Below are 22189 nucleotides of genomic sequence, written 5' to 3' on the forward strand. Positions count from 1 at the left end.
TGCTTCCAGAGAAAGTGACGGGAGAAACAAAGCTTTTCTAAACTTTGAATCAATTGCATCACAGAAAGAGTTTGCTCAAAGCACCACATGCTGCACAAAACTATGAAAATGCAACACAAACTCAGTCCAAACATGCATAAGAACACCAAACATCCAAATGGTTTATTATAATGTATTAAATGCATTAAACAAATCATCTAATAACATTAAATATGGATTGTCTGTATAATATTAAACTGTAAGGCGTGTTTAATTAGGCCAATGAAGACGTGAAATAGAGTTTTTTAAACAACCTTTCTGGTGTCTTTTTGAATCCATATTCATTGAAATTGCCTGGTAAAGTAACAGTTAAGAAAATAAAAAGTATCAAATTTTATTATTGCATTCTAATCTATAAATAATGTATAATAGAACTAAACGTATGCAAATAAACATTTTAGTTTTCACGTCACAATAAATTTTTTACATTTAACTGGAACAGAACAGAAAGGAAATTAAATATGTAAGTGTAATACAAATAATAAATTATAGTGGCTGGCATTCATTATAAACAACAGTTAATATTAAACGCAAAACCTAAATTAATTTATTTGAATCTATCATTGTGTGGGGAATGTGTTAAAGAAATAAACCAGGTTTTATCCGCTTTTCCAGCCTGGTCATTGCTGGTTTTACAGGGTATTCTTTAGCCTGGGTGACCAACATAAACCAGCTAAAACAAGACCAACTGAATTCTCAAATGGACGAATCCTAATGTGTATATAATTGCTTTATATAAATCACATTGGAATATGAGTCACAGAATGTTTCAGGTGATAAAATCTGTGACTTATATTACAGAAAATACAGACAGGTCATACAGGTTTGGAAGGACCTGAGGGTGAGCTTCATTTTTGAGAGAACTACTCCCTAAAAGAAAACAAGAGTTAGACAAGCATTCAAGGCACGTTTGTTACGTGGAAACACTGAACGGACACATCACGTTCAGTTCAAAAACAGCTGATCTAATTGCCAAACAGGCAAATGTTCACTTCAAGAATGAACAAAGTTGTGTCAATGAGTTGGATGTACAATGGAGCAAACAGGAAAGGGTTAAATGTTACAGAATGGTTGTCTCAAACAGTAGCATGATGAAGGACAAAGTTCAGGAACACTTGTTTAATATCAAACTCACTGGAGAACAGGGTTACGCACTACTAAACACAATCATAAACAAGGACAGAACGAGACTAAGAGGTATTTTAAACATAGGGACTAACAAGGTAACTAAAAAGACAACAGGTGCACAGAATGAGCTAATCAGAACAACTCTTTAAAACCTGAACATAACTTAAAAACTCTAAGACAGATAATACATGTTACACTAAAAGGTTAGGGCACTCGACAATCCAGACCTGCTAGACATCACAGATTATGAAACACCTGCATACCTGTACATTCCAGGGAGGAAATGGTCCTTGTAATAATTCTCGCAGGTGACAGTAAGTGTCACATTTGCACATTTCAGAGTCGCTGCTGACAATCCAAACTGCAAATGCATGCAAAGCGCACCAAAGGCCTGATTTAACGTTGTAACACTTACAGTATGATCAAATCCTTGTTAAATATTGACCAAATATTTAATTCAAATATCCACCTAATCTTTCATTTCTGGCCACCTTTTTGCAATAGAAATGCTAGCCTCTATAATTTCTCCAACAAAAACTTGTGGACATCACAACCCTTACAAAAACTAATCCTTGGTTCTATTGACGTAAAATGTTCTTGTGTGTCATTTCTAAATGCTTGAGAGACTATAAAACCAATCAGACAACTGTATTAGTACAATCATAGCCATATAGGCGACTAGCTACAATTGTAATTTGTAAATAATAAAATGTAATAAAAAAATTAGTTATTTACTTTTATATTTTATTGAAGTTCTATTTTGACCCCTATAGTAGGTGTTTTTATTTATTTATTTGTTTTTATTTAGGGCCCTGGCTGCAAAACAAAGTTTGATGTGCATGTTTTGTATTTATTTGATTAGCTGCCGTGTAATAAGTGGGTGATATTAAAGTGATCCTGCTCTCTTTGATGTCTTTTGCAGTCCTTCACATAAACACTTCACAATCCTTCTCCACAGACGCCTGACATCAGACTGAACCAGACAAACAGGTAAAATAAACACAGCAGCCTCTTACCGGAAAGGTCAAAGAGGTGGATATTGTGTCATTATCCCTTTTGCTCTATAGTCAAAGAAACTGTTTACTAAGTAAATAAAAACAAGGCTACACGAAGATAGCTACTCACATGAGCCAAGTAACAAACATGAACTAAATCATGTAAAATGTGATAAAACACCCCAATTTTCATACATGTTTTTAACTTAAGGAAAACTGAAAGTGTAGTAAGTGCATAAGCTAAGCAATCAGAGGAAAAATAATTTCTCAATCCTAAAAACTTAACTGAATTAGATTTATTAATCATTAATTAACTAAAGATGTTTCCTGAATGAATCAAGAAGGAATTATTGAAATAGTCACAGATCCCTTAAGTTTGTGTTTGTGTGCTTGTGTTCCCAGAACGTACTGGCAAGGTTCTCTTCTCCCAACATTATGTCTTCCTGTATCACAACGTTCTTTAAAGTTATCTTTAGATTAGAGAAAACTCTGAGTGTGTTAATGTTTGTCAAACCTGAGAAAGCAGGGTAAGTCAAACCTGTTTCTTAAAGAGAAGGGACTTATACTCAGTTCCCATGGTAACATACTCTATGAACCTAACCTGTTCTTTGTTAAACCTAAAGTTTCTTTCCATCTTCTTCACCTTTTTTAAAGCATAAGCAATGTTTAAATCATTCATTCTTGCAGCAAAAATGCTTTTCTTACTGAGTATTCTTTGTTTTATTTCAAGTGCAAATATCAATAAAATTCCTAAATCAAGTTTCATTAATATACCAGTAATGATATGAGATATTTAGTCATGTTTCCTGCGGGGAAACAAGTGCATTTTAAGTAAAACAACTAAAATTATTGGCCATAAAGTAGGAAAAATAATCTTAATGCAAATGGAAACAAGATTATTTTTACCCCAATGGCAGATCATTTCCAAAATAAGAAAAATTCCCTTTATTTCTAGTTTTGTTTGTTTGTTTTTCACACAGGAAGCAAGACTAAATATCTCATGTCACTTTATTCATGTATATAGAAAATGCCTCTTGATTTAAGACTCAGAAATCAGTGTTACTCATGACTACAATTAATTTCTGTATGGCGAAAATTGTCTCAAAGTGTTTTTTTTAGTTAATCTCAGGTTTAACTCTCAGGCCTGTGATGAGAAAATTCAAAAACATGTTTACATTTGCAAGATAAATATACAGAATCTAGCTTTTGCAAATCTAGTCTTAATGACATTTATACTGTATGTGGTTTTAAAATCTGGTTTCACATCAGAAGTGTGTGCGGTGTGAAAGCAACATAAAACAGATTTAATTTTACAAAAGCACCACAAACTACAAAACACTTTGAAACCAAAAAAGAGACTGGACTAAGCTTTTAAATTGCTTGATAATCAGCATTTTAATAGCAACATACAAATAGCACATAAAGTAACATCAATCAGCAAGTTTGAACTGGTCTGTTGCTTCATTTCACTGGTTAAATTTGGTAACGGCCGGCCAGCCTGTGTTGAAGCGGATCCAGTCGAAATAGTGCGCCACTTTAGTGTAAACGCCAGGATGATTGGGTTCGCCACATTTATCACCCCAGCTCACTATTCCCCACACGTACGACAAACCAGACGCGTCTGTGCACACCAGCGGCCCTCCAGAGTCACCCTGACACGAGTCCACCTTCCCCTCCAGGTCACCTGACACAGAAAACAACCAATGACGACACAGGAACAGGTGAACGAAGAGCCACTTAGCACATGTTACTCTTTATTTGATTAAACTAAAACTTAACCATTAAATCACACACAATGCATTGCTATATATCTGCTCATTTGTATTCAAACTGTAAGCTACTAAATAATTAGAAAATATATTCTAAATGTATTGTGAAACATCTCTGAAGTTATGGCTGCTTTCACGTGCTATCATTTTTACCTCTGGGAAACTCTTGATACTCTTGAGTTTGGGTGGGTCATAATGTTAAAATAGCTGTAATACTGTAAAGTTTGGTTAATATCTACATTGCTTTCTCTTGTCATTTGTAGGACAACACTATATTCATTACATTCATGTATATGTATGCATTTAAATAACCATTTGTTGCTAATTGTATCAATACAAAACAGAATGCCAAAATCAAAATAAAATTTGATGATAATTTCAGAATCATCAGCAAGCTTAATATCTAGAAGGCTCAGTGAATGTTTACAGTATATGGTTACCAATGAATGGGAGGCTGCATTTTATAAAAAATCTGTTGTAATAGATTTTAGCTCTAATAAGATTTCCCCAATAAATAGGCAAAAATGAATTAATGAATGACCCATTCTCTACAATCCCTGTTCTTTCTGTCAACAAACTGTGAAAAAACTCACAATTACAAATTCAGAATTACAACTTTCACAAACACACACACACACACACACACACACACACACACACACACACACCTGCACACTCCATTCCAGGAAGGAAACGGTCCTTGTAATAACTCTGGCAGTCGCTGATAATCGTCACATTTGCCCATTTTAGAATCGCGGCTGATATCCCCTCTTCAAACAGACAGATTGAGAGATAAGAAAACCTCAACTTTACCACCTTTAGAGTTAAAAAACTCAATATAAGACAGGTTAACACAACACTACAACAATAAAACGCCAACATTATGAACTTGACAATTGAATGCAGTTGGAAACATGACACAAATTTTGCCCAGATTTGAAGTCTGGATGGGTTGACGAAAGTTGATGAATGCATCATAATGAGATTTTTCTTTAGTCTCAGACTACATTCTTAATAAATGCGGGATTGTTTCAACCCATCTTTGGGTCAAATTTGGCTTAACCCAACAATTGGGTTAAATTTTTAAGTTACATTTTTAACCCAAAAGTTGAGTTAGTCCATATTTGACCCAAAGTTGGGTTAAAACAACCCAGCATTTTTTTTAAGAGTGTATGATTCCATCCAGTTGGAGGATTTCAGATATATTTCATATTTTGAGCTAGTTTTAGAATGTTTTAATTCATCATGCTTTTACATAAATGCATGGTGCATTCTTATTTTTTATGCAATATTTATGACTTCCACATGAATGCAACTCTTTATTTTTCAGTTTCTCTCTCTCTCTCTCTCTCTCTCTCTCTAACCAGACACAAACTTATAAAGGCAAACCAGAGCTAGAAGATTTTGTGCGTAATTGTGGAGCCGAACCTCTGTCGCGGCCCCAGCCGGAGATGGTGCAGGTGTCATTGGGCTGGAACTGTTGGGTTGACCAGGGCACGCAGACGGCTCGGACCGCGGGATTGTCCTGCATGCACTTGTCTGAAAGATTCAGCTCCTCCAGCTGCACCAAAGCAATGTCGTTCTCGTAGGTTTGAGGGTTATATTTATGATGGATGATGATGTTCTTTACTGGGATGCTGTCCGTTGTCGACTGCTTACGATGCTTCATCCAGAGAGAGAACTTGATTCGGAAGGACCTCGGTTTAGGCCTAGAGACACACAAATGTTCTATTGTGTTCCAGTAGGGGTTCAGTACAGGTTGATCAAAACGTGTGGTAATTGGTTGTACCTGACACAGTGGGCGGCGGTCAAAACCCAGCAGCCGCCCAAATACGCCCCTCCGCAGTGAATCGAACCTTCATCCTGAATGGCCACCTGCCACTGTATCTGAGTCTACATAAGTCACACGCAGAGGTCATTCCTTACTGGTTGGCATTACATTTCTTGTAAAGTTCAAAACAAGTGGACATTTAAAATATAAGAATAATATTCATTATTTATTTCCACAGTGGTCGTGAGAATTTATGAATAAACCAGTCATTTTAAAATCATCCAGGTCTACTGCCATTGGACATCCACTTCGAACATTATTGCTCAAGATAACGTTTGTTAACTTTATAACACGTAAATCCACTTAGCCAACAACGATGCTATAGAGCTAGTGAAAAAGTGGAAGCTATTAAAAGAAAACAAGGACAAATAAAATCAAACGTCTCTCAAAAAGCAGGTATATAACACTACAGAAATTGAATAGTCAAATGTAAAATAAAACTGGAAAGTTTTATCTGTGTGATTGAAATATGCGTTGATCTTTATTATAGCTACTAAAGTCGGTCAGTAAAGAGCAAAGAGCGATTTTAACTTTTGTTTTCTTACTACACCTGTATTTATAACTTTAAGGATGTGTGTACATTACGTAAAAACCTGCCAAGACTGGCATTTGGACCGTTCAAGCGCAAAAAGACGCAAAAAAGATTTAAATGCGTCATTGAGCGCACATTGACATGCACATGTTCGTCCGCGCTTTTTTAAATTAGTTTATATTGCTTTATCACTCAACGCGTCGAAAACATTTAATCAGTTCTGCGTCGCGCAATTATTTAGTTACATTCTACGATATACACATTCAGAATCAATAACAGACACTTTATCTCATCATAGCGATATATATATCATCATGTATCAACTTTTCTGTTTTTCTGAAGTTTTTTATTTCTCAGGACTGACCGGTAAAGCCTCTTCCCCTCCTACTAAGCGCTTCTTGCGTGAATGGGAAGTCTTATCGTCCTCCTGTTTGTACACATACTCCTTATTGGGAATGCCGCACTGCAGCTGGTCCTCTGCAGTCGAGCGGATGGTTTTGATCTCTGGAACAACATGATGGATATTGATTCAGCTGTATGACTCAAAACTAAAATTACTAAACTTTAAACTTTGACCAGATCTAGAAGGGGATCCTCCAGAGATTTGTTTGCTGAAGTGACAGACATTAGATGTGACGTTTTTCTTACCTGACATTGGATCGGAAAACAATTCTTCTTTTTTTTTTGGTTTTGTTACTTCTTCTTCTGAAACACAAAGAGAAGGGCAGAAAAAGTGTATCAAAACTAACTGTGTAACAAAAATACTACTAACAATTATTATCGCTGGACTCAAAAATTGACATTCTTTTTTTTTGTTATTGTTAAGTAGTTTTTCCTTCTTGTTTATTCATCTTTATTAATCCATTCAGTCTTATTCTTTCAACCTCGTACTTTCTCTCTGCACTTTCTTTTTCTTGTTCTTTCTTTTGTCCTCTGTTGTTTCTTTCTTTCAATATTGTTCTTCCTTATTCTCTTATTCTTGTTCTTTCTGTCTCTAGTTCGTTTGTTCTTTGGTTCATTTGTTCTCTAGGAAACAAAATGAACAATTCTTTCTTTTGCTCTCTCTTTCTCATTCTTTTTCATTCTTTCCTGTCATCCTGTCATTCTCTCTTTCTTTGGTTTTCCAGCAGCAATCAAACCTTACAGTTGCACCAAAATTTGTTCTAATAAAATTGGCAAAAGGTTCTAAATTCGTAATGAAGGACCATCAGACAAATAGAAAGATTGTGGGGGGAAAAGTATCTAGATCACAGACAAATCTATTCAGATGAGATTTGATTGCAGAGCTGTAAAACAGGAAGTAATTTGCAATAAAATTGTAACAAGATTGTGTGAAGAAAACAGAATTTGTTTATTTTTTTGTTTTTGCAAAAAGTTAAAAAGTTACAAGTTAAAGGAAAAGATAAGCTGTTTCTGCATTCAGAAACTGAATCCTATTTATATATTGAACAGTAATGAGATCTCAGAAGAGTTCACTGACCAGTGTGTTCATCATCTCCTCCCAGACAGTCCCTGATTCCATCTTTGATGGCAGAACGGGGAATACAGACACCCGATTTACAGAGGAAACCCTGGCCTCGACATTCTTCACACAGCAGAAACAGTACAATCAGGATTAACAGTGCACTTCACTCCAGCATCACCAAAGTCATGGGTTCAATACAGTAAACAGGAAGAGGAATGATGATGTCAGACTCACTTTGGCAGCACATCTCGTCACTGTTGTCTCCACAGTCATCTACACCATTGCAGGGTTTTCCACTGGATAAACACTTCCCGTTCGCACACATGAACTTCTTACAGTCGGCTACTCAGAGAAAACCCATCAGTGAGAGTGAGAGAAGTGTCAAAACAACAGATTATCATTAAACATTAACATGGTGATGACATCCGAGAGGAAACAGCACCTTGAGGTTCCTCATAGCACTTTGTGACGGCCACCGTAGTGCCTTCTGTGATTTCCTCTGGATTATGGATCCTACACTCAGCCAATGAGAGCTCATATCCCATGCAGCGAACCCTCATACACTGACGTGGCCATTGAGTATCTTTGTTAAGAGATTTATATTCGATAGTATCCGCCTTCTCTGCTCCTCTGAGAGACAGACAGAACAAGATGAGCAATTAGTGCTGAGTCGAGAGAAAGGGATGTCTTGTGTGCAGGTGTGTTTACCTTTCGACTTTCAGAGGGTTTCGACAAACCACATTTGCTGCAGCCATATTCCAGCCTTTGCCACATACCAGCATTTTCCCCAAATGTGTGTTTATCTCGACCACGTTCTTAGAGTCAGAGACACTCACAGTTACATACACCTTGTCTGTCGCTGGACACAAAAATGTACGTAAAAGTTGAATACTTTCTAATTCCACACCAAATCATCTGACACTCTTAATCATTGTATTATATTCCGGGTCAATTTTGACCCGAACACCTTTTTGAGTTGTTGGAAATGCTGGTTAAGCTAGGATTTGTTTTTCTTGAAATTTCATGATTGTTTCTCATCTGGCCTGCAAAGTTTTTGCATTTTGAAATGTTGTAATATGCATACAATATTTGTATTCCCGAAAGTGATTTTAGCAAGTCATTTTGACCTGCAGAATTAATGGTTAACGATAACTGCACAGACTTAAAATAATTTTAGAAAACTGTGAGTTTTATCTCATCCTTTTTTCAACTGTTGTCTGATTATTTATATTTACATGCAGTTGGTTGACATTTGTGTTTGAAGAAATGCACGCTGCGTTGAATGTTTAATAAGTTGATGTTTGTCAGTTTTGCTGGGAATCGAACCCAATGATCTAAGCGTTGCCATACTCACTGTTTGCGCTTCTGCAAAGTACTACAAATAAATAAATACATATAAAAATAAAATAAAATACGGTTAATAATTTCACATTTTGTGAAAAACAATTAAAAATAGTTGTTGAATAAATTTTAAAAAATTGGGATAAAGATGTGGGGAAAGTATTAATGTTAGTGTAATTTTTGGTGAATTGTGTTGAATCCAATCAGAGTAATTTCGACCTGGAGCATCTAGGTTTCGATAAATGCACCTAGATGCCAATGTAGGACTTATAAAGACACATCAATAACTTCTGTTAAATTCCAAAGAAACATATAGCAACATAAAGACTTACTCTGGAAAAACGGTCTGATATTGATTAGGTAATATTTTGAGTTCACCTTTGCAGGATGGGCTGAAGTGTGAGAAAATGGGCGTCTTGGTTCTGCAGGAGATGGCGTTGGCCTGACACATGGAGTAATACACGGGTCCTTCCTGAGTACAGGTGTTCTGCTGCCGTGGACATTTGTACGGCATCTTACAGACACACTGTCCTTCAATGCATCGCCTCCACGGAGGACAAAACACTTTAGAGCAAGACTGCCATGTGTATTTCTGATTCAGACATTGGGCTGCACCCAAGAAATCCTCATCACGTTCTTTTGGAACTTTGGGATTTGAATCAGATTGGGACTCAGAGTCACGCCTGGATTCTTTTGGTTTTGGAAAAGTTTTGGGTTCTGGAGATGCCAATGGTACAACATCTGATTCTGTTTGGTTTGCTATTGGTTCAGAGTTTAATGGTCCATTTTCTTCAGTTTTCTGATCCAAGTCTGGTTCTGTTTTCCCACTTTGGTTTCCCAACTCTTGTTTTTGCATCAAGTCTGTATCTGTTTTTTCCGTTGGATTTGTATGTGACCAAGACTCTTGTTCCTCCTCCAAACTCTAATCAGATGAAATAAACTTTAAGAAAATGGAAACTACAACAGTTCAAGTCTTAATTCATCTTTCCACAAATTAAGGTCCTAAGTGGGAATGAATGAGAAGTTGTGGCAATCAAATTCTGCATGTACTGCAAAAAACATATATATCTTCCTGTAATTTTGTCTCGTTTTTTTTTTTCTTTTTTTTTTCTCAGTAAAAACATCTAAACATCCTTAAGTGACTATACATTTACTGGAGATGCGAGAATAAAGATTTGAAATTTTATTTTCAGTTTAAGCTTAAAACCAGAGCAAACTTCTGTCAAACAGGAATATTTTTTCCTTTTAAGCAAATTTTTCTGAACTCATTGGCAGATATTTTTCTTATTATTTGAAAATAAAATAAAAAAAACTGCTACTATGTTATTTCTGCATCTTGATTAAAGTTAATTCAATCGTTTAACATTTTTACTGTAAAAAAAAAAAAAAAAAAAAAAACAGTGGTGAAGAACCACACTTTTTGCAGTTATTTTTGAACAGAAGAAACATTAAAAGTTGTTTTAAAAAGGTGTTTTTCAATTTTTTTCAAATTTTGTGAAAATTAAAATTAATGGAGATTGGTTGGAAATTGTATAATCTGTCTTTGGAGGTAAATGTGGGAAAACTAATGAATTAATTTAATTAACTTGCAGAAACCCTGAATAATAATAATAATGATAATGTTCCTAATTTAGTTGTCTAAACAAAGCTTGCTGATGCATATTATGATTATTGTCCTCTTGCCGTGATTATTGTCGTGTTGTTCATTTGGGAGTCACACTTGTGTTGTTCGTGTTCAAATGTGACCAGACACCTGAAATTTAACTTTTTTTTTTATTTCCAGGAAAATCAATGTAATATGTTTATATTTCTTTTTGTTGTAGATTATTTAATCATACTAATTCATATTTGTGCAATAACTATAATACATTTTAACCACTGAAAATAATAAAATAACAAATTCTAAAATGTGCATATTTTCAATTAAAGCAGTTTTCAATGTTAAAATAGAGAGTTTTTAATCCTTAATTTTGAAGGCAGATTAGTGCCATCTGGTGCCAATAATACAATAAAAACATCTGCAATTCTGTGCTTTAGCAACTAGGTTCTTATAGAGCGCTATAGAAAAGGCTTACAAATCCTGGTTTAGAGATCTTTTTTTTTTTTTTTGTGGATTTGGATTTATATTTAGACAACGTTTTGTAATGGTTTAGATTTTTTTGTCCGTTTTTCCATTAATTTTACTACAGTCAAACCTGAACACAAAAGAAATATTTTTTTCACATAAACTTAAAAAAAAAGAAAGAAAGAAAAAAAATGATCAGAGGTTAATCAATCTCTTTTGCACTCATGATGTTTTAGAGATTTTTATATTTTAGATATTTTTTCTGCACCGTGAATGAATTGCAGATTTCTACACACACAAAAAAATTATCTGTATTTTTGTATATTTCCCATTTATTTCCAAAGGTGGTCATTTTTGACCGCAAACTTTTTTTTTTTTTTTTTTTTTTTATCAAGTCCAAAATTTTTATTTATTTATTTATTTTTGTGGAATTAAATCCACAATTTTGTTTATTATTATTATTATTATTATTTATATTTTATTTAATTTTTTGTGGAATCAAGTCCACATTTTTTTTTTTCCACAATTTAATTTATTTTATTTTATTTATTTTATTTTTTTTTGTGGTTACATAGCTACTGCCATAAATGTCAATGAGTTTCGTATCATTCCAATAAAGTAGTGATCTTTAAAATTTCCAAACCTTTTTATTTATTTATTTACTTTGTCGGTCGATACACCCGAGGTTTAATAATATGAATGTAAATGTAACTCCATCAATCAAAAGAATAATGCTTTATTATATATATTTTTAGTATTTCTTCTGAAAATTAACATTGTGACGGAAGACATCAAGCTGCTGAGATAAAAACAACAATGTGCGATTCATTCATCTGCTAAAACAAACAGTAGTTTGGAAATACGTCACAATCAAAGCAGATGAAGTGTGAAGATGAGAAGGTGAGCCAAATTTCATCAGAGTTGCCAAATACAACATTTTGCAATAATTCAGCTACAGGTTGATGCAACAGAGGACTTAACAAACTAAAGGTCCCACCCTGAAAACAAAACTAACGCTGAATGAGTTCTGTCATATAAAAACATTTTTAGCAATTTTATTAGAAGTGTGTCTTTGGTGCTCTATTAGTGCCAGTAGATTTATCACAAATAATGACTGTTTTCATGCAGGTTTCCAAGACAGTTTTTATCTTTCAACAGATGAGTTCATCAGTGATTAATGTTATGTGATCAGATGAAGGAAGCAGAAACTCACGGTGGTCTGGAGCAGAAGATACATGAAGAAGAAAACACTGAGGACCTTCATGATTCCTGCAGATCTTTCTTTCTCTCGGTGTGTGTCCTGATCTTTGTCCTGTCGGCTCAGTTCACCCAAACACCTCCATCACACACACATTCAGACGAGCAATGATTAATGAATCAGAGAAGGAGGAGAAAACCCCAGTGGGAGGAGAAACGAGAGCTTCGGTCCGGAAAGGTCACCACTCTTGGTTTATTGACACTTTAATCATGTATAAATGTCCAAAATCCTATATATATATTTATAGAGTTAGGGGTTTGTAAGATTTATGTTTATGAAAGACTCTCTTCGGCTCACTAAGGCTGCATTTATTTGATTAGAAGTACAGTAAAAATAGTGAAATATTATTCTAATGTAAATCATCTGTTTTCTGTGTGAATCTGTGTTAAAGTGTAATGTATTTCTGTGATGCTCCGCTGTATTTTCAGCATCATTCCTCCAGTCTTCAGTGTCACATGATCTTCAGAAATCATGAAAATATGATGATTTACTGCTCAAGAAACATTTCTGATTATTAGCAATGTTGAACACAGTTGTGCTGCACAATATTTCTGTGGAAACTGTGATGCATTTAATTTTTAAGGATTCACAGATGAACAGAACAGCATTTATTTGAGTTTTTTTTTATTATGCATGTCTTTACTGGCACTTTTGATCAATTAAATGCATCCTTGATAAATAAAATTATTTTCTTTCAAAGACAAAAAACCCAGTGTTATTAACCCCAAACTTTAACAATCCCTTTGATTTAATTCTACTATTATTATTATTGTTTACAATTGAAAAATATACAGTAACACTTAACAATAAGGATCTTTAGTTAACATGAACTACGAATGAACACAGCGTTTATTAATCTTAATGTCAATTTAACATTTATGCATTATTAAAATCAAGTATTAGTTAATACAGTGTGAATTAACATGAACTAACAATGAACAACTGCATTTTCATACAGTCGACTGTAATAAATGCACTGTTCATTCATGTTAATACATTAACTAATGAAACCTTATTGTAAAGTGTTACCAAACTTACATATATTTAGATATATAACAATTTTACAGTGTACAGATATCAGTCTATTCGCTCTGTATTTATTTATCAGTAGTTAGTGTGATGTCTGCAAATGTTAAATGAGGAACAATCATGAATTGCACAAGGATGTTATTTGTACATGAAATGCAGTATTTCTCAATTCAAGCCACCGGTCGTGACAGAAGAACTGTGTGCAAGTATTCTGCCGTTTCATTACAATGCGAGCGAAACACTGAGCAGAAACAGGACACTAAATAAACACGCATTGAGTTTGTTTAATCATTAACCTGCATTTCAATCTCAGTCTCAAACTAAACCAATACTTCTGGACTGAGCGGATAGCACAGGACACACATAAACAGATCATAAGCAGAGAGACAGGAATATGAAGTTACTGTTACCCGAGATTCAATGGTGCCATCTTCAAATTATTATTATTATATGTGATAAATTAATACCTTTAAATGTTTCCAACAGCTAAGATGGAAATAATGCAAATAGAATAACAATGGTGATTTTAAATTCATTTGATTTAGCAAAACATAACCCAATTTTAGTTTTTTGTTACATTTTTAAAGTATATTTTATAATAATTATATGATTTTTACTCATTTTTAGGACCTACTTAAATAAACCCTAAACCAGGACATGATATATCTATATACTGCAAAAAAATATATATATAAATAAATAAAAATAATAAAAAAAATAAAAATAAAGGGAACAGTGTTCTTACGAATTGTTCTATTTTTTTCTGTCAATTTATTAAAAAATTTTGGCGTCAAAAAACGTTTTTCTCTTTTAGCAACTTTTTCTTTCTCCAATTTGTTCCCCCAATATTTTTCCAGATTTACAACAAAAAGTGCTTCAGATCTTCAGTCCTAAAAATGATTTTTCTTTCCCCAAACTGTTTATCCTCTATAAAAACTGTTTATTTTTTTATTTATATATATATATTTTTTAGTAGAGGAAAATGTGTTTGATAAGTTTTCAAGTGTTTTAAAGAGAAAAGTTCTTAAAGTTGTGTTTTTGAACATTTTAAGAAAATGTGTTTTCACGTTGTGTTTCAGTTCTTCCATAATTACATCCGGACAGTAACATGTCAACCAAAGGTTTATTTCACATGTAAATCTGCCAAACATACACTTGAGAACAAGTCACAGAATTTTTCAGACAGTAAATAAAACCTGCAACACTTGTTTGTAATAATAATATCAAGTTCATCTCAGTATTTTATTGGTGTAAAGAAAAAACAAAAGCAAACAGGAATGAAAGAGGAATACTTCTGAAACAGATGACAGTGGAATAAAACACTGATCAGACGAAACACAACTGGAAAGAGCGAATAAGTGTCGTGTGGCCAAGTATTCTGACCCAAGTGTAAATAAAACCCAAAGAGCAACAAACTTCTGAACTCAACCCATCTGTCCAAACAGCAGAACCCTCACACACACACACACACACACACATTAATAACCAGGCGTGACACACAGTCTATCGTTATAAAGAGAGGTTTGCATACAGGTCAGAACTAGATTACACCGATGACCTGAAGAAACAGTCGAGAGCATCCCAGTTCAGAAGAAACCGTGCACTTATCTTTATTTACATTATAGAAGTCTATTATAATTATTCATTCTCTGAAAACAAGCTCATACAGTAAGTGTTTAAGGTGTTTTTTCATTGCACACTTGACAAGAGCTTGTTTAATGAGAATTCATATTCAGAAGCACATAATCATTTAACATAATCAGGCAACACTCTCAAAGCAGAAACCTGCTTATTATTATGTACATAATGCATAAACTATTTTTTTTTCCAGCATTTTTGTCATTTTCCATATATAAAAGGACAAAAACGTGGGAAAAAAAATATTTCTTTTTTTTTTTTTTCAGTGCACTTGAGATTTAAAGAAAAAAAAACATGTTTCCAAAATAGTATCAACTGTATTTGATTATTGTAATACATATTTGCTTTTATACATTAAAACTAGAACATGCAAAATAAAATAAAAACAGTCCCACCTGCTACATTTAAAGCATTCAAAATAAACGTTTATACTTACAGTTCAAAGAGAGCAAAAAAAAACCATTTCTAGAAAATAAAATGTTTCCTCTCAGCGTGATTGTTGGCTGATTATTATTGCTTTCAAATGAATATGAATTTTGTGAATTGCTTGAAGCGTCTAAACTTGTAATCAGCTTAATAATCTTATAAGACTGTAATTAATGTGAACGATACATGTACAAAGACACTCGACGTCTACAGCTGTGCAGAAACACACACACAATGTAAGACACACAGACAGAAAAAACATATTTGGTCTTTAAAATATAACGATACATTCATTACAGCAGCTGTTTTCTGATTGGACGCCAGCAACTTTCTTCAGCCGTCTGATTGGCTGAACAAACGTAAGACTGTATTTAAACTACGAGGACAAATGAGAGTTCAAATCTTCCGGTTCGAGGTACACTAGCTTTGGTGCTTCGGTGACGGTCGTGATGTGCTTGTGTTCTTCGGACGTCAGCGCTGATCGTCTGCTCATCACGGAGAGTTTGTCGGAGAACCCTTCAGACTGCTGAGAGCCGCGTGGATGCGGAAATGAAGACGAGACTCCATTGAATAGTCCTTATAATTCAACCTACGAACACACAAACACAGTCAGACTCATCAAGTGTTACTTAAAATATGGTTTTCGAGCAGCTGTTTAAACTACTCAGAGGAGGTCAATATAACCAAAAATGAACCTCTTCTTTAAATAACAAGGCATTTTCATAAGTCATCCAATGCTTCTCGCAATATGCGCTGTTAAAATTGAAAGAAGAAATTAATTTCTCCACCAACTGTACTTATGTGTTAAATCCGACTAAGTGGTTTAATAAGGAATGTAATAATCTAGTGAAATACAAATTTTGAACATTTTACTACATTTCTTTTGGCCTTTGAATTTGGCATGTGGGGACAGTGCACACTGAGCCATATCGCACCATCAGCCCAATTTGTGGTGCTATTTCTCAGCCACTTAAGAGAATATGTTAAATATTATATTAGGTCTTGATATTAAAGTTACTGCTCTACCTAAATTCCAATTTTGAACACTGTATGCTTCACCAATCTTTCTTTATGGATCCTTGAACTTGGCATGTGGGACAATGCACACTGCTGTATTGTGCCATCAGCCCAATTTGCTGCACTATTTCTCAGCCATTATGGAGGATGCATAAAAACAGACTTGACAAATTAATACTAGAGTTACTGCTGTAACAAAATCCCAATTTTGAACACTGTTTGCTGCACCAATGTTGTTTTTGGGATCCTTGAACTTGGCATGTGGGACAATGCACACTGCCCTATTGCACCATCAGCCCAATTCATGGTTCTGTTTCTCAGCCGCTTCAAAGGAGGCACTAAAGAAGACATAATGCCTTTATACTAGAGTTACTGCCCTAATGACATCCAAATTTTAAGCACTTTTTGCTTAACCAATCTTTTTTTTTGGACCCTTAAACATGGCATGTGAGACAATGCACACTGAGCCATATTGCACCATCAGCCCAATTTTCTGCACTATTTCTTAGCCGTTACAGAGGATGCATTAAAACAGACTTAACAAATTAATACTAGAGTTACTGCTGTAATAAAATCCAAATTTTGAGCAAACATTTTCCCATGTGTCAAGTTCAAACTGACACAGTAAAAGTGCTCAAAACTTGGATTTCATAAGGCAGTAACTCGAACTCCTTTTATATTTCACTTCACTCAATTGTAACATTGTGTGCAGCACCATACACTAAAGGAAGTGTTGTGTTATTTAGGGGATCTGATGTCATTTAATCTACTGTGAAAGTGAACTCACTTGGCGTCCTCGATGTAGCGTGTGGCTTTGATGTAATCGCCCTGCTGCTTGTAGAGTAAGCCCAGCTCATAGAGAGTGAAGGGGATCAGATAGTGATCATAACGGATGCGCTTCTCACTGTGAAAACACACAGTCATCATCAAACCTCCAGCTGATTCACAACACAGCAACAAGACACTCCACTGACTTACAGTGGCTTTAAAAAGACCAAAAAGTGGAGTGTTTACCTGCTCAGCACCTGTGTGAAGCACAGCTCAGCCTGCAGCAGTCGGCCCAGATGCTTCAAACACAAACCCTTCAACATCTGAACCAGACACTGATCGTCAGGGTGGAACTCAGATGGGTCTGACACACACACACACACACACACACACACACACACGTTTGTTTGTGTAACTCACTTGAGACTTGGCATGGACTTGTAGAGTTCATGACAAATCACATAACGCAAGTTTCTAGCATGTTGCTAGCAAGTTTCTAGCATGTTGCTAGCATTATTAGCATGTTGCTAGCATATTTTTGCATAGTTAACTAGTGACTAGCCTGTTTCTATCGTGATTGGCAAGTTACTAGCATGATTAGCAAGTAACTAGCATGTTGTTAGCATAATTAGCAAGTGACTAGCCTGCTTCTAGCATGATTAGCATGTTACTAGCGTGCTTTAGCATGGTTGACAAGTGACTAGCTTGTTTTTATCATGATTGGCAAGTTACTATCTTGATTAGCAAGTGACTAGCATGTTGCTAGAATTACTAGCCAGTGACTAGCATTTTGCTAGCATGATTAGCAAAAGATTAACATGTCGCTACCAAGGTAAACAAGTGACTAGCATGTCACTAGGATGGTTCTAGCATGGTTAGCGTGGTTATTAGCATGATTAGCATTCTACTAGCATGTTGCTAGCATGTTGAGCAAGTTACTAGCATGCCGCTAGCATGTTTCTAGCATGATTAGAATTTCTCAAGGCAACCTTATAACTATTATTCAAATTTGGTCAAAATGAGGGATTATTAATTTGATTATCTTAAGAATAATAATAATAATAATACATATACTTATTACAATCACAATATATCTCAGTATGACAATCTTACACAATATCATCATTTTTATTATTATTATTCTTTTATTTTTTTGGCCAAATTGTGCAGCAAACTGAAGCTCTAAAAATATATATATATATAAAAACAGCTATTTGTTTTTTTCCCTTAAAGTATGCAGATGTAATTTCTGAGGTCAAATTCAGTAAAAAAAAATAATTCATAAACATGTCTGATAAGATTATTGTGGTGTGTGTGTGTGTGAGAGACAGAGAGAGAGAGAGAGAGAGAGAGTGTGTGTGTGCGTGTGTGTGTGTCTGTGCATGAGTGTGTGTGCGTGTGTCTGTGCGTGAGTGTGTGTGCGTGTGTGTGTGAGAGAGAGAGTTGAAATGTTATAATTTGTTAGTTAAATATTATAAGATGTTATTATAAATCAGTTTCATTACTGTGATGTTCATTTTTTTGTTATAATTTATTTTATTTTTTCTACATATGCTTGAGTGTGTCTGTATGTGTGTGTCTGTGCGTGAGTGTGTGTGTGTGTGTGTGTGTGTGTGTGTGTGTGTCTCACTGGGATCGTTGCGCAGCTGCTCCTCTGCTCTCTCGATGGTGATCAGTAAACTCTCAGTGACATCTGCACGTTTTCCAACTATAGTGAAGCCGTTCCACACATACATCATTTCCTGTGTGAGGAATAAACCACAGATGCATCTCTTCCTCCTCTCTGTTTTTGGAGTGTGTGTGTGTGTGTGTGTGTGAGACGCACCAGCGCAGGAATCACCAGTTTAACAGGTGTGGCTGACGAGTATCTGCGTGATTTCCTGACGGCGAACTTCTCCGTAGGGATGGATTTCCCGGCCAGCCGCTGCTTCAGTCCCTCCACCTGCCTACGACACACGCAGCAGGAAGTCAGCCTCAGCAGACACAGGAAGTGAGCTGAGATCAGAGAGGACTCACCTGAACAGCTCCACCACGTCCTCTCCGCTCGTCCTCAGCTCCTCCTCACACATCATGCTCAGGATGGCAGCTTTCTGATAGACGTAGATGGCCTGCGACAGCAAACACCGATCAGCTTTTATTCCTGCACTGCTTCATACCAGAGACAGCAGATCTCCTCAAAGTACTTTACACAACACAGAGCGCTTCAGGCAGCTTCACATTAATAAACAGGAAACAATAATATTAATGTTGAGAAATGCATAAGTTATGAATCTAATTCAGTTTGAGCTGAGTCATTATTCAGATGAGTGTAGTGCTGTTTTTATCTGATAGAGTCAGCGCAGTTCAGTCAGTGATGTTAGTGAATATGAGTGTGTTACTTTAGACCAGCGGCTCTCTCGGCACAGCAGCTCTGCGTATCGATACGCCTCTCTCCACTGCTGCTGGAACGAGTGACACCACATCAGCTCCCAGTAACACAGATGATGGATCTGACGCCACTGCTGCTGTGTGGAGATACACTCCTGGAACTTCACCAGCGCCTGAGACACACACACACACAGAGAGAGAGAGAGAGAGAGAGAGAGAGAGAGACACACACACACACACACACAGAGAGAGAGAGAGAGAGAGAGAGAGAGAGAGAGAGAGACACACACACACAGAGAGAGAGAGAGAGAGACACACACACACACACACACAGAGAGAGAGAGAGAGAGAGACACACACACACACACACACACACACACACACACACACACACACAGAGAGAGAGACACACACACACAGAGAGAGAGAAATGTTTCTTGAGCAGTAAATCATCATATTATTCTGATTTCTGAAGATCATGTGACACTGAAGACTGAGGAATGATGCTGAAAATACAGCGGAGCATCACAGAAATAAATTACACTTTAACACAGATTCACACAGAAAACAGATGATTTTAGATTAGAATAATATTTCACTATTTTTACTGTATTTCTGATTAAATAAATACAGTCTTAGTGAGCCGAAGAGACTTATTTTCGTTACAAATACTGATAGAGTAAAAGTGTAAAGTCTTCATAAATCGCTCACCTTCTCAAAGTTTCCTCTCAGTAACGCGGTGCGAGCCGAGTAAAACAGAATGATTGAGCCCTGGGGAAAAACATTGACATTTCATTGAGTAACACGACTGAAGATTCATATTTAATAAATCATGATCATCTTTCATTTTGGAAGCATTATGCTAAACATCAAACTAACAGCATATTAGTTTGAGTAAATATAAGATGAATAAAATACCATCTCTCTGTGTGTGTGTGTGTATGTGTGTGTAAGTTTGAGTGAGAGAGTGTGTGTGAGAGAGAGTGTGTGTATGTTTGAGTGAATAAGTGTGAGTGAGAGAGTCTGTCTGTGTGAGTGAGTGTGTGTGTGTGTGAGAGTGAGTGAGTGTGTGTGAGTGTGAGAGAGTGTGGGAGTGAGAGAGTGAGTGAGTGAGTGTGAGAGTGAGAGAGTGTGGGAGTGTGAGAGTGAGCGAGTGAGTGTGAGAGTGAGGGAGTGAGTGTGTGTGTGTGAGAGTGAGTGAGTGTGTGTGAGTGTGAGAGTGAGAAAGTGAGTGAGTGAGTGTGAGAGTGTGGGAGTGTGAGTGAGTGTGTGAGTGAGTGTGGGAGTGAGTGAGTGTGAGAGTGTGAGTGAGTGAGTGTGTGTGAGTGTGAGAGTGAGAAAGTGAGTGAGTGAGTGTGAGAGTCAGAGAGTGTGGGAGTGTGAGTGAGTGTGTGAGTGAGTGTGGGAGTGAGTGAGTGTGAGTGTGAGAGTGAGAGAGTGTGGGAGTGAGCGAGTGAGTGAGGGAGTGAGAGAGAGTGAGTGAGTGTGTGAGTGAGAGAGTGTGTGTGAGAGTGAGTGAGTGAGTGTGAGAGTGTGGAAGTGAGTGAGTGAGTGAGTGAGTGTGTGTGTGTGTGTGTGTGTGTTTGTGAGTGAGAGATTGTGGGAGTGAGAAAGTGATAGAGTGAGAGAGTGTGGGAGTGAGTGAGTGTGAGTGAGTGTGGGAGTGAGTGAGTGTGGGAATGGGAGAGTGATAGAGTTTGAGAGTGAGAGAGTGTGGGAGTGAGCGAGTGATAGAGTGAGAGAGTGTGGAAGTAAGTGAGCAAGTGAGAGTGTGATTGAAGGAGTAAGTGTGAGTGAGAGAAAGAGAGTGTGTGAGTGAGTGTAACTAAGTCTGAGTGAGAGAGTGAGAGAGTTTGGGAGTGTGTGTGAGTCAGTGAATGAGTGTGAGTGAGTGAGTGAGTGAATGTGTGTGTGTTCAGGTTCTCACCTGTGGAAATCGCTCTATGTAGGGCTCTAATAAAGCCTCGGCCTCCACCAGATTCCCCTCACCAGTGCCTAAAAAACACAGAGTACGAGGACAAACTTTTAAAATCACAATCAAGTTTTAAAGATAAATTGCGAATCAATTTTTGAATCAAGTTGCTCAGCCCTACTCAGTGGATTACAGTACGATCCCGTTTCTCTGTAACCGTTTCCTGAGTCTGGACGTGTATGATGTCTGTGAGCTTATTAAAGGTGTGTGTGGTGTGTTTCCAGCATGTTTACCCAGAATCAGACTGACGTAAGTGTGATAGAAGAGCAGCGTCAACACACACAGGACGGATCTGAGACTGTGGCTGCCAGCGCCGTCCCGCAGCTGCGACAAACCAAACTCCTGCAGGACACCAACAGCAGTTACTGTGAGTGTGTGTGTGTGTGTGTGTGAGATCTGAAGCGTGTGTCACTCACTCTGTTCCCTGAGAAGCCGATAAACTCCAGCAGTCGCAGGATTCGTGCAGGTAATAAAGACAGCATCTGACACGCGAGACACAAAACAGCAACTAAACACGTACAGCTTCATGCGCTGATGTAAACACAGTCA

The 22189-nt window shown here is 36.4% G+C and overlaps 2 protein-coding genes across 2 annotated transcripts in view; both read right to left on the reverse strand.

The window, feature by feature from the left end:
* Positions 1–3531: 3531 nt before the first annotated feature.
* On the reverse strand, positions 3532–12549 carry LOC113065792 (complement factor I-like). Its single transcript, XM_026237320.1, has 12 exons — positions 12379–12549; positions 9479–10022; positions 8468–8618; positions 8202–8389; positions 7994–8101; positions 7775–7879; positions 6943–6999; positions 6659–6798; positions 5721–5824; positions 5360–5640; positions 4600–4701; positions 3532–3846 (listed from the first exon to the last, which is right to left on the reverse strand). Exons 1-12 carry the CDS (start codon positions 12427–12429, stop codon positions 3629–3631), a joined length of 2049 nt encoding a protein of 682 aa, XP_026093105.1. The 5' UTR covers positions 12430–12549; the 3' UTR covers positions 3532–3628.
* A 2492-nt stretch (positions 12550–15041) lies between these two features.
* LOC113065793 (tetratricopeptide repeat protein 39B-like) overlaps positions 15042–22189 on the reverse strand; it is a 14156-nt gene continuing 7008 nt past the window's right edge. Inside the window, exons 9-19 of the mRNA XM_026237322.1 lie at positions 22057–22122; positions 21874–21982; positions 21596–21663; positions 20380–20439; positions 19680–19841; positions 19318–19409; positions 19127–19247; positions 18932–19043; positions 17548–17665; positions 17321–17437; positions 15042–16105 (exon numbers count right to left, since the gene is read on the reverse strand). Of these exons, the coding sequence (XP_026093107.1) occupies positions 16009–16105; positions 17321–17437; positions 17548–17665; positions 18932–19043; positions 19127–19247; positions 19318–19409; positions 19680–19841; positions 20380–20439; positions 21596–21663; positions 21874–21982; positions 22057–22122 (1122 nt within the window). The 3' untranslated portion in view covers positions 15042–16008. The remainder of the gene's footprint in view (positions 16106–17320; positions 17438–17547; positions 17666–18931; positions 19044–19126; positions 19248–19317; positions 19410–19679; positions 19842–20379; positions 20440–21595; positions 21664–21873; positions 21983–22056; positions 22123–22189) is intronic.

The sequence above is a fragment of the Carassius auratus genome, chromosome 48, assembly GCF_003368295.1.
Source record: "Carassius auratus strain Wakin chromosome 48, ASM336829v1, whole genome shotgun sequence".
Lineage (NCBI taxonomy): Eukaryota > Metazoa > Chordata > Actinopteri > Cypriniformes > Cyprinidae > Carassius > Carassius auratus.